Source organism: Oryzias melastigma, linkage group LG4 (genome assembly GCF_002922805.2).
Source record: "Oryzias melastigma strain HK-1 linkage group LG4, ASM292280v2, whole genome shotgun sequence".
Taxonomy (NCBI): domain Eukaryota; kingdom Metazoa; phylum Chordata; class Actinopteri; order Beloniformes; family Adrianichthyidae; genus Oryzias; species Oryzias melastigma.
In genome coordinates this window covers 148,632-160,455 of record NC_050515.1, presented here as the reverse complement: position 1 = coordinate 160,455, position 11,824 = coordinate 148,632, and the positions used below count along the sequence as shown (strand labels likewise).

The 11,824-nt window shown below is 43.0% G+C and overlaps 2 protein-coding genes across 5 annotated transcripts in view; both read left to right on the top strand.

Annotated features, from left to right (window-relative positions):
• bsg (basigin) overlaps positions 1–1,016 on the top strand; it is a 10,168-nt gene extending 9,152 nt beyond the window's left edge. For all 4 annotated transcript variants that reach the window (XM_024265368.2, XM_024265369.2, XM_024265366.2 and 1 more), the window contains exon 8: positions 204–1,016. The gene's annotated coding sequence lies outside the window, so the exon portion shown is untranslated. The remainder of the gene's footprint in view (positions 1–203) is intronic.
• Positions 1,017–2,789: 1,773 nt separating this feature from the next.
• hcn2b (hyperpolarization activated cyclic nucleotide-gated potassium channel 2b) overlaps positions 2,790–11,824 on the top strand; it is a 30,168-nt gene continuing 21,133 nt past the window's right edge. Inside the window, exons 1-3 of the mRNA XM_024265375.2 lie at positions 2,790–4,058; positions 5,875–6,298; positions 10,518–10,679. Of these exons, the coding sequence (XP_024121143.2) occupies positions 3,559–4,058; positions 5,875–6,298; positions 10,518–10,679 (1,086 nt within the window). The 5' untranslated portion in view covers positions 2,790–3,558. The remainder of the gene's footprint in view (positions 4,059–5,874; positions 6,299–10,517; positions 10,680–11,824) is intronic.

Below are 11,824 nucleotides of genomic sequence, written 5' to 3'. Positions count from 1 at the left end.
GTCCTTTATTTACTGTAAAATATCACCTATTTTTAAATGATTAGAATGTTTTCTTACCGTTTTTGACTCAATATTTTTATAAACATAAATATGAATTTGAGTTGTCTTTGACGGCAGCTACACATGGTTTGAATAAAAAAGTCCTCAGGAATGCAGTTTTTTTTTTAAGCTTACTACTTTCTTCTCTAATGTTTGTTTTCCAGGTGGCGCTGCAGTCGGCGAGGAGTCATTCTGTCGCATCAACGTGCTTTCTGCGAAGTTCCTGTGGTTCATGTTAGAGGAAAATCCTTTAGTTTCTTTTTAGTTTTTTTCTTTTTAATCACATTGTGGAAATGATGTGAATTTCTGCTTCAGGCTGTCTGGCAAATATTGCATGAATCAAGTGTATCAAATCCTTAGATCTGGTTTGAGGAGTGTTAGTTTGTGATGCTTTTATTGTGGTGGTTCCTGCACTAACCGCTCACTCGTCGCTTGTTAGCTTCTCATTTCCTGCCTGGAACAACCCAGAACTTTATGGAGAACTTCAACACTGCCGGTCCAGCAGGAAGTGGTGGAGAGTTTTATTTGGCGTGAGGTGTAACCTGCAGCCACGCCCACTTCCTGTGGTAGAGCTTTAGTTTGCCTTAATGAGCGCCGTGTGGTTTTGGTTTGGTGACTGGCTTCACTTTCTGCAGATGCTGCATTCACTGACATTGGTTTTAAAATGACTTGAGTGACTTTTATTCTAATAAATGTTTTTTCTTTTTACACAAACTTTTTTTCTGTCTGATTTTCGTCCATTAAATGAGTACGGACCAAGAGAGGATCGGTTCCTTCTGTGTGAAGCTGCTGAGATCTTCTTCCCTCCGTCTGGTTTGAATCCTCTTCTCACTGTGTAGATATTTGGAAGCCATATATTCCCTGAAACTAATGAGTGTTGTGATTGATGTAACCAGAGCTGAGTACTGACCCCAGAATCGTTGTACCTTCATCTACTGTACAAGCGTCACCAATCGGAATAAAGGTATTAACGGAAACTCTGCGTCCCTTTCATGGTTTTCCCATCATGCTTTGCTTTGACTGTTTTAGCTGCAGAATTTACAGAATAAGTTCTGAGGTCTGAACTCTAGAATTAAACCGTTTTCCTTCAGAAGCATCACATATTGGCGTCTTACAGAGAAAATGTGAATACGTTCAATCGAGATGTTAAATTCTGTTTTATTACGACCGTTTCTACTGAAACATTGATTTAAAGGTGGAGAGACGAAGTATCTGAAGGAAACTGATGGAGGGTTCCTGCTGGGGTGTTGGAGCGGCGTGGATGAGAGAAAACAGACTCGCCTTGATTTGTTACTCATTAGAGCTGCGATTATTTCAATAGTCGACTAATCACCAATTATTTTAAATAATCAACTAATCAGATCAAGTGTAAAATGGATGTAAATCTTGACAATCAGCTTTAAACTAACAAAAATCTAGACATCTTCACACTAGAATCATCTGCAGTCATGCTAGTGTGAATGCTGTTAGCTGAATTTAGCTGCTGTAGATGCTGGTGCTGATAGCAGAAAACGCTAAAGCTGAAATCCAGCTATTAGCTAAATGCCAAATTAGCCTAAAAAATAATTTAAAAAAGCCTAAATTAGCCAAAACAGCTAACATGTAGCTGAAATATTAGCTAAACTACAAATTAGCCTAAACAAAAAAGCCTAAATTAGCCAAAAATAGCTAGCATGCAGCTGAAATTTAGTCAAATTCCAAAATAGCTTAAACCTTAGATGCCGAAATGGTCAATAGCTAGCAGAATACCACTATAACTTAAAACTTTATGCACTCTGACTCAATTTAATATAAAGTAACGACTAATCGACTATTTTAGTCGACTAATCGTGACAGCTACATTACGCATACATTTTGTGCTTATAGGACAAAAATTACAAAATTAAAATACTATTTACACATGCACAGCTTAACATTACAACAGCTTGAAACTAGCCACACACACATCTTTACAAACTACACAAATCTGATGTGAAACTCCTCACCTCTCCGTCGGTCGATCTGCTCTACATCCCGCTCTGGTTCCTGGTTGTGGAGGAGTTCACGCCGTCTGCTCACGCCGTTCAAGTGATGCACTTAAACGCATCGCTTGAACAAGAATCCAGACGTGGAGTCTCACATCTGTTTGTGCGTGACGAGTGATTAGTGTGTAAGTTTGAAAGATTTGTGCCTGTAGTTTCAAGCTGTTGTAATTTTAATTTGTGCATGTTTAAATTGTATTTTATTTTAATTTTGTAATGCTTGTACATATACACAATATGTATGAGTTATAAATCAAAGATCATAGACTCAAACCGGGATGAGTCTATTTTCTCTCCAGAGATCAGGAGTGTCAAACTCATCACATCCAAACACGCTTTAGGTCGCGGGCCGAACAGGAATCACATTTATTAAACACAAAAATTACATTTTTCAACTTTAAAAATGACAATAGCAATAAAATAAAATGATCTGGAGGGCCAGATCCGGCCCCCGGGCCTGGACTTTGACACATGGTTTAGAGCTTCTCTTTTCCTTTGACTTCATACTGCATTTGGAAGAAGATCACCCAAAGATGTAGTTTTTTTGAGTTAATTTATTGTTTTTCTCTGTGAACTAACAGATTTTAGAGGAGTTTCCGTCAGTATTTCTGCTTCAGAGTCGACCGATGAGAAGATTCACTGCAGAGACTGGAACAGGTCACAGAAACGTTTCTAGAGTCTTCCTCACAGTTTGTCGTCTTTGGTTTAATGAACTCTTGTAAAAACAGACAAATCAACTCCAACAAACATTTAACATTTTATCAAGTTTTGATCTAAATCCGTTCGTCTGTTCGCGGTTTGCTGCTTTGATTTGTTTCAAATTAAAATCTTTAAAAACTAAAACGGGTCACGCGCCTTAAGCTGTGCATTTACCACCATCGTCCACACGGTGGAGCCCTCACACCTCTGAGGCAGCAGCTCCTTCCATCCAGCAGGTGAGCGGACTGCGCCTGCGCGCGCCGCTGGCCGTGATCAAGAGTTTGTTTGAATCAACAGCTGAGAGACAAGAGGCTGGACTGACCGGCAGTAACCTTTACCTGTCAGCAGGTGAGTTCATTGGAGGACGGTGGGCGTGTCTGAGGACTTTCCCACTTTCTGCACCTTTTCTATCACGTAAAGAATCTTCAGCAGGAGCAGCTCGCGCCTCCTGACCCCCCCTGAACTCCACGCTGCCCCCTGCCTGACCCCCCAGGTTTAAGGAGTCTGTTGGTCGAGCATGAGTTCCATCAGCCGCGCCCTCCAGACCGCGCGCGGGGCGCGAGCGCAGCGGGAAAAAGGATGAAGCACTTTCATCCTGGAGGCGGGGCCGCGTCCGTCGCGCGCAAAAACTCCCCCAACAATGAGGGAGGGGGCAGTCTGAGCTTCCAGGTGCAGCAGCAGCTCCGTCCGTCCGCGCGCCCCTGCGCCAGCACGGACACGCACGCGGCTCCCACGCCCACCAGAGCGCAGAGTCAGAGGCGGCCGGGACGGGACGGGACCGGGACCGGGGCCAGTCGGTATGCTATGCAACAAGAACGGAGACTGTCGACGGGATCCGGCCACTTCGGGGAGCCTGTCGTCGCTCATCTCCCGGCAGGAGGGGCCGCCGGATGGGGCCGTAACGGGAGAGGACGGCGGGGGTCCGGCCGCCGGTATGGACGGCCCCGTCACCTCAGCGGGGCCCCCAGCGCGGGGCCCGGGGCCGGAGGTCAAGAGCGCAGCGGCCACGGAGAGGAAAGACCCCAGAGTTTCCTTCTCCAGCCCCCCCGCCGGGAAAGGGCAGAGCGCGCGGCCCTCCGTGACCTTCTCCAAGGCGGAGGACGGCTCCGCGGTCGGCCCGGAGGACGGAGAGTCCCGGGGGAACCAGACGTACATGCAGCGGCAGTTCAGCTCCATGCTGCAGCCCGGGGTCAACAAATTCTCTCTGCGCATGTTCGGTAGCCAGAAGGCGGTGGAGAAGGAGCAGGAGCGCGTAAAGTCCGCGGGAAACTGGATCATCCATCCGTACAGCGACTTCAGGTAGAAACGAGGAGATAAAAACACGAGATTTCACCGAAACACGCTCGTTTCAGGACTAAGGACAGCTCCTCTTCCTCGAGGGTTCTGTCTTCTTATATGGAGCTAAACTGGGGCCAATATCAGTGGAATCCCAAATTGGACAATGTATTGGTGTTGGGAAAAAGAAAAAAAGAAAAATATATATAATGTCTGAAACTTCAGAAACTTTTTGCTGTTCTATAATAAAACTAATTATTTTCAGCTTCAAATATTCCATTTCCTAAGCTTCAAAACTCAAAGTTTCAATTTCAAAACTTTTTCTCAGTTTCAGTTTTTTTCCCCACTTTCAACTCATTATTTTAAGTTTTCAACTTTTAAGTTTTCAGATTCCAAAACAAAAACAAGGTTTGGAACTGAAAAAAACATTTTTTGTTTGTTTTAAACTTAAAAAAAATAAACACTTGAAGCTGAAAATAATTAAGTTTCTTTTAGATAGGAACATTTTTTAGACATTTAAATTTTTTTGTGCCAAAAAACAATATTTTTTGTTGGATTTCAAATAATATTGGCCCTAATTGAGTTCCATACATTACGACTTTTGACTACATGATATTCCAGTGATCCCCCCCCCCCCAATTCAGCAGCTGTTTCTGTAACATCTTCCTGATTGAAAATAACTTGAATCTTTTAAAGATGAATGATTGAGCACAACATCTACACGGGTTTTTATTCATCTTACATTTATAATAATTTTTAACAAACGTTTTCCTGGATCAGACGACGCACATCTCCGTCTCTGACCTCCTCCTCTGTGCTGGGGGAGAAACGGACAGCTGAAGAACTCTGTGGAGCAGAATCAGCATCTTTGCTGCTATTTGATATTGTGAGCAGCAGCTTCTGTCTGCAGCCAAACCTCCGATTTCAGTTTGAAACCATCGTTCAGTCCAAACTCCTTCACTCTATTGGTCTCTCAGAGGTTCTAGTTTCATTAAAGGCGTTTGTATGGAGCTACTTTGGGGCCAATATAATTTGACATCCAACTAAAACAAATTGAAAAAAATATTGTTGTTTGGCCAAATTAAATAAAAATGTCCAAAACATTTTGCTTTTCCAAAATAAACTTAATTATTTTTTAGCTTCAAATGTTCAATTTTTTAAGTTTCAAAACTCAAAATGTCATTTTCAAAACTTATTTCAGGTTCAAATCTTTTTTTTTTTTCATTTTTGACTTTGACATTTCCAGATTTGAAAGTGAAAAGAGACATAAGATGAAAAAAAAGTTTTGAAATTGAAATTTTGAGTTTGAAACGTACAATGAAACATTTGAAGCAGAAAATAATTAGGATTATTTTAGAATAGCAAGTTATTTATTTCTTTATTTTTTTTTGCCAAACGCAAATATTTTGTTCAATTTGTCATATTATTTGAAACGGAAAATCAAAAGAAATTGAAAAAAATGTTGGTGTTTGGCCAATAAAATAAAATAAAATGTCCAAATCTTTCTACTTTTCTAAAATAAACGTAATTATTTTCAGCTTCAAATGTTCAATTTTTTGAGTTTCAAAACTCAAAATGCAATTTTTAAAACTTTTTTTTCAGTTTCAAATCTTTTTTTTTAAATTGAAATTTTGAGTTTTGAAACATAAAAAAACCCCAGAACATTTGAAGCTGAAAATAATTACGTTTTTTGTAGAATTACAAAATGTAAAATTTTTTGGCCAAGTATCAATATTTTTAATTTGTTTTATTTGGGTTTCTAATAATATTGGCCTCAGTTCAGTTCCATACTTTTGGGCTGCTCCAGGTCAGCTTCAGTTTGTGTCTCCGTGTTTCTCAGGTTTTATTGGGACTTCACCATGCTGATGTTCATGGTGGGGAACCTGATCATCATTCCCGTGGGCATCACCTTCTTCAAGGACGAGACCTCCACGCCCTGGATCATCTTCAACGTGGTCTCCGACACCTTCTTCCTCATGGATCTGGTGCTCAACTTCAGGACCGGGATCGTGTTCGAGGACAACACGGAGATCATCCTGGACCCCGAGAAGATCAAGAGGAAGTACCTGAAGAGCTGGTTTGTGGTGGACTTTGTGTCTTCCATCCCTGTGGATTACATCTTCCTGATCGTGGAGAAGGGGATCGACTCGGAGGTGTACAAGACGGCTCGGGCGCTCCGGATCGTCCGCTTCACCAAAATCCTCAGTCTGCTGCGGCTGCTGCGGCTGTCCAGACTCATCCGATACATCCACCAGTGGGAGGAGGTACATGACCCGGCCCCGCCCACATTACCTGTGTTTTGATCCTGATCCCAACAGATCGGTTAATGAATGAAGTTCTCCAGAGTTTGGTTCGCTCTTGTCGGTGAGGAACGTCTTACAGCTTCATGCCAGTGGTGTTTCAGCCTCCGGCTTCATTCATGTTAGTCTGTGAGCTTCACTTAATAAGCCCTTATTGGATTTGTGTGCAGTGGTTTATGTCAGAGGGAGGACAATCTGTCTCCACCCCCCATCCCAAATATAATAACTTTGATAGATGAGCTTTGATGGATTACAATAAATCTGACTTCTGGCTTCCAGATTCAGTTCATTAAAACTGTTTGTGTTCATCAGTGATGCAGCAAAATAACAACATTTGTACAGAATCAGAGAAATGTTCTCATCAGTTCTCCTGGAAACAGACAGAAAATGTCTTTGAGAAGAGAATCACAGAGGAACGACTCCTGTTTGTCCTCTCATCTTCTCCTGGTTTTTCCTTGTCTTCTCCTCATCCTGTGATTGCTGATTCTCCTGCTTCTCTGTCCGTTTACAGCACATAAAAACTCCATCACACTTTCAGTGATTTCAGCTATCTTGATATCAAAACGTTCATCTCGTTCAGCACATCACTGCTTTCAATGTTCTGATCAAGGACATGATAAACACCAAAACATACAGCTTCTGTTGTAGCAACAGGCTAACGTTTTTGGCTAACGTGTTATTCAATTAAATTCAATTTTATTTCTATAGCCCAGAATCACAAAGAAAATGTGCCTCGTTGGGCTTCATGCAGGTAATTTTACAGATGCGGAAAATTAGTCATAAAATATGAATAATAGTTAAAAACTGAACAGACGTTTTGGGTCATTTGTTGTCTTGTTTTTTAGGCTATCTTTGAGTTTTGCTTCTGTTTTAGCAAGATGCTAACGTTTTTACTAATTTATTATCTACTGACGTTTTTTGGCTAATTTAGAGTTTAGCTTCTATTTTAGCAACAGGCTAACTTTTTTGACTAGTTTAGTTTACTGAGAATCTTTTGGCTATTTTGGAGTTTAGCTAGTATTTAAGCTACGAGCTAGCTTATTTGGCTAATTTAGCATCTACTGAGGTTTTTTGGGCTAATTTGAAGTTTAGCTCATATTTAAGCAATACACTAAATATTTTTGCAGATTTAACATGTATTAGGGATTTTTAAGCAATTTTACTACAAATTTGTCAGAATTTTTAGGTCAACTTCAGCGCTCTTTCATAGTTCTTTAACGAAATTTTCCGTCTTTTAACACATTTAACATTTTGCAAATAGCTTTTGCATTTTCATCAAACCTCTTCATCAATTAGTCACCATTTTCAGCCAAAAGCTTCAGCATCTTCAGCGACTTTCAGCAAAGAGCATTCACACTAACATTATTACAGTTAGTGCAACTTTTCTAGTTTTTTTTTTATCGTTTTCTCTTCTTCTCTTAGGTTCTCCTCATGTTCTCCTCGTCCTTTTCTTGGCTACATCTTCTCTTTCTCCTTGTCTTCCTCTCGTCTCCTCCTGGTCTTCTTGTTTTCTCCTGGTTTTTTGTCATCTTCTTCTCGTCTATCATCTTCTCTAAATTCTCTCCGTCCAGATGAGGCTTTTTTTAAGGACAAACTAAACCTCCACCAATGAAACGTGAGCTCTGCTCGTCCATCATGGGGGGGCGGGGAGGACAGTTGAAAGTTGATTACCCCCCACCCCCAGCCCCCACCCCAGCCAGCGCTGGCTTTGCTTTGGCTCAGCTCTTCTCTGTTGTGTCCAGCTTAGTTCTGCTTGTGTTTCTCGGCTCGGCTGACGTTCTCTGGATCAGAACCTGGATCCTGAAGTTCTGAGTTTGGTGGTTCCAGCTTGTGGCTGAGCTGCAGGGCAGGAGATCTTCTGAAGATGATTAGATCAGTGTTTTTTAGCCTTTTTTGAGCCAAGGTGAACCTTTTCTTTGACAAAATTTCTGCGGCACACCAGCATCTGAATATATAAAACAGGAGAAACTCCGTGGTCTGTGTCGAGGTTCAGTCCCTCCACAATCTCGCCACCATTTTTTGTAATAATTAAGGCACAAAAGCTGAAAGTTGCGGCTGTTTTTCCTAAATGTTGTCGTAAAAGTTGATAGTTTTCAAAAATAATTTTCAAATTAATTAGTTTAAAATTTGTTCAAGTAGTTCTTTTTACCTTTATTAATTTATTAATTGCTTTATAAATATGCAATTTAATGTGACCTCACAAAAAACAATAATATATTCTTTCCACACCTGTACATCTCCCACGGCACACCTAAACATCTGTCACGGCACACCTGAACATCTCCCACGGCACACCTGAACATCTCTCACGGCACACCTGGACATCTCTCACGGCACACCTAAACATCTGTCACGGCACACCTGAACATCTGTCACGGCACACCTGAACATCTGTCACGGCACAGCTGAACATCTGTCACGGCACACCTGAACATCTGTCACAGCACACCTGAACATTTGTCACAGCACACCTGAACATCTGTCACGGCAAACCTGAACATCTGTCACGGCAAACCTGAACATCTGTCACGGCACACCTGAACATCTGTCACGGCACACCTGAACATCTGTCACGGCACACTGGTTAAGAAACACTGGATTAGATGATGGGATTCTGACAGGATCTTGGAATAAAGTGGTAAAAGTATAAAACAATCCTCCTGCAGCAGGAAGTTGTGTTCTTACCTGATCAGGATGACAGGAAGTAACGTCTGCAGGAGAGAATCCTCATTTCCTCTTCCTGCTCGTGAGGCTGTTTGTGGGCGTCTCTGAGTGTTGTGGTCAGACACGTGGCCTCCTGCTGGTTTGACCTTTTGACCCTGAGCTTCTATCATGGGAATATGTCACTGGGCGGGGCTTGTGCCCCCTTTACATAGTTTTGTGTATTTTGAAGCGAGTCTCTGTGGCCTGGGGTATCTAACAGCTGCTGAGGGGCATGAAGAGCTCTGAGGGGGCGGATGCTGCCCTGGCTCCGCCTCCGCTGAGGTTTTCTCGAACATCCTGGAGGATTCTCTCAAGTGAAGGTGTCCGGGATCCGTCTGCTCCCGCAGACAGTCTGGCCTACTTTCCCCCCCGTTGGAGGGTCGTCCTGCCCCCGGTGGGGGAATCCTCCATTACTTGTGATTTATTAAAGCAACCGGTTGGCCCAGTTAAATAAGGGCTTCACGCCAAATACATTTCCCTCATTCCTACAGCGGTGATGCAGCCCCCCCCCCCACCTCCAGTGATGCTCAGAAACTGCAGCATGTTGTCAGATCCAACCCCCCCTCAGCATCCAATCATCATTAATCCGTGAGGTACGACTGTCTGCTGGTTCTGGGGGAGAGGTCGGTCTGCAAACATCTCAGGTTCTGCAGCTTCATCTACTGGAGTCAGTTTGACAGACTGACGAGAATCTGGAGGATTTCAGTCTGTTTTCACTCTGAAATGGATCCAGAATTCAGAATTCTGCACTGAGACGTTTTTATTAGGAGGAAAAAAGAGACAAAATCCTTGATGGGAGGAAAAATAAAGTGAGCGAGTTAAAGCTAAAACGTAAGTCCCAGCTGTCCTTAAGGCCGTCTTCAGGTATAAAACGGTCAAACCTTACGGGTCACACAGGTGACCTGCAGGGTCACACAGGTGACCTGCAGGAAACATCAGTGAACGTAGAGAGAAAATGTTCTTGTTTTTATCTATGGGCGTGCTGCGGGCGACAGGTCATAGTGAACACTTCTACAACACATGAGGGGGAAGCAGATGAGATGAAATTCTTCTGGGCTGCACGGTGGCGCAGTGGTTTGCGCTCTCGCCTCACAGCGAGAAGGCCCCGGTTCGACTCCCGGCTGGGACCTTTCTGTGTGGAGTTTGCATGTTCTCCCCGTGCATGCGTGGGTTTTCACCGGGGACTCCGGCTTCCTCCCACCGTCCAAAAACATGCTTCATAGGTTCATTGGTGACTCTAAATTGTCCCTAGGTGTGAATGTGAGAGTGAATGTGTGTGTGATTGAGGCCCTGTGACAGACTGGCGACCTGTCCAGGTGAACCCCGCCTTCGCCCTTCAGTAGTCAGGTTAGGCTCCAGCACCCCCGCGACGCCGAAAGGGACGAAGCGGCCAAGAAGATAAATGAATGAAATGAACATAAAGTTCTTTCAGTCTTCACGACTGTCAGAGTCGTAGGTCACCTTCTCCTCTTGCTGACAGATCTTCCACATGACCTATGACCTGGCCAGCGCTGTGGTGCGGATCTTCAACCTGATCGGGATGATGCTGCTCTTGTGCCACTGGGACGGCTGCCTCCAGTTCCTGGTTCCCATGCTGCAGGACTTCCCTCCCGACTGCTGGGTTTCCCTCAACAGCATGGTGGTAAGACACTTCTGTAGAGAGAACCGTTTCTATGTTTGTGTCGAGACAGAAGAACCAAAGAAACATCAAAACAGCAGCATCCAGAGCGATGATTCCTGCAGGGTTTTTATTGGTCCAATGGAGAGTAAACGTATGTTTCAGCTTCATAACCAGAAGCATTCGACCATAACTCCACCTGCAGGTTTGAGTCATTTTAAGATTTATTTTAAAATATTCATGCAGTCGGCTGAACAAACAGACCAGAGCTGAGGCCCCCTAGTGGTGGACAGATGTCACTGTTACAGTAGGAGTTTGTAGCTTCAGACACACGAGGTTTATGTTTGTATAAACTCCTTCTGTATTTCCAACTAAACTTCATTTTTATGACATTTTCTTACATTTCTGTTTGGACCGGACAGAGGAGAGAAGGAGGAGAGTTTCCACATGTGATGCACTTTCAAGAATACGCTGAACGCAGACAGAAGAAAACTTATTGTCTCTGCCCCATTTAACTAAATCAACCCGTGTTTTCACCAAAGATCTCTCTTTGTAACGCAAAACAAATGCATCAAATGGTTGCAGAAAGCAAACAGAACAAACAACAAAAATAACATAAATATATATAAATATATTCAGCACATCTCTCAGAATATTTTTCCAATATCCTTATATTTCATATCTTCTGAGCAAACAACAACAAAAGAATCCTAATCGGATAAGTCAGATGCCTCAGAATCTATATTACATACATCTATTTGATCTAACCTTTTCCAGTATCCTTATAGTTCATATAGTTTATAATGACTGAGCATTTGTTGTTTACAGTTTTTTTAATGTATTGATTGAATTGGACTCGATTTTTCAAGATTATTCTATAATCTAGTACCTTGGACAGAAACTAGGGCTGTCAGATTTGTCGCGTTAAAAACGCATTAATCTGACATGTGCTTGACGCCGACTATTTTTTTGACGCATTAATCGCGGATTTTCTCATACGTGCCTTTCCATACCGCGCGCGGGCGTCCCCCCTTTAGCTGCTCTCACTAGATCACCGGCGGGTCTCCAACCACCGAGCTGAGAGCTAAAACCGGCCCGGCGCTAGGACCTGGAGAGCTCCTGCACCCTAACCCGGCTCCGGTTCACGTCCAGTACCACGTCTGGTGGTA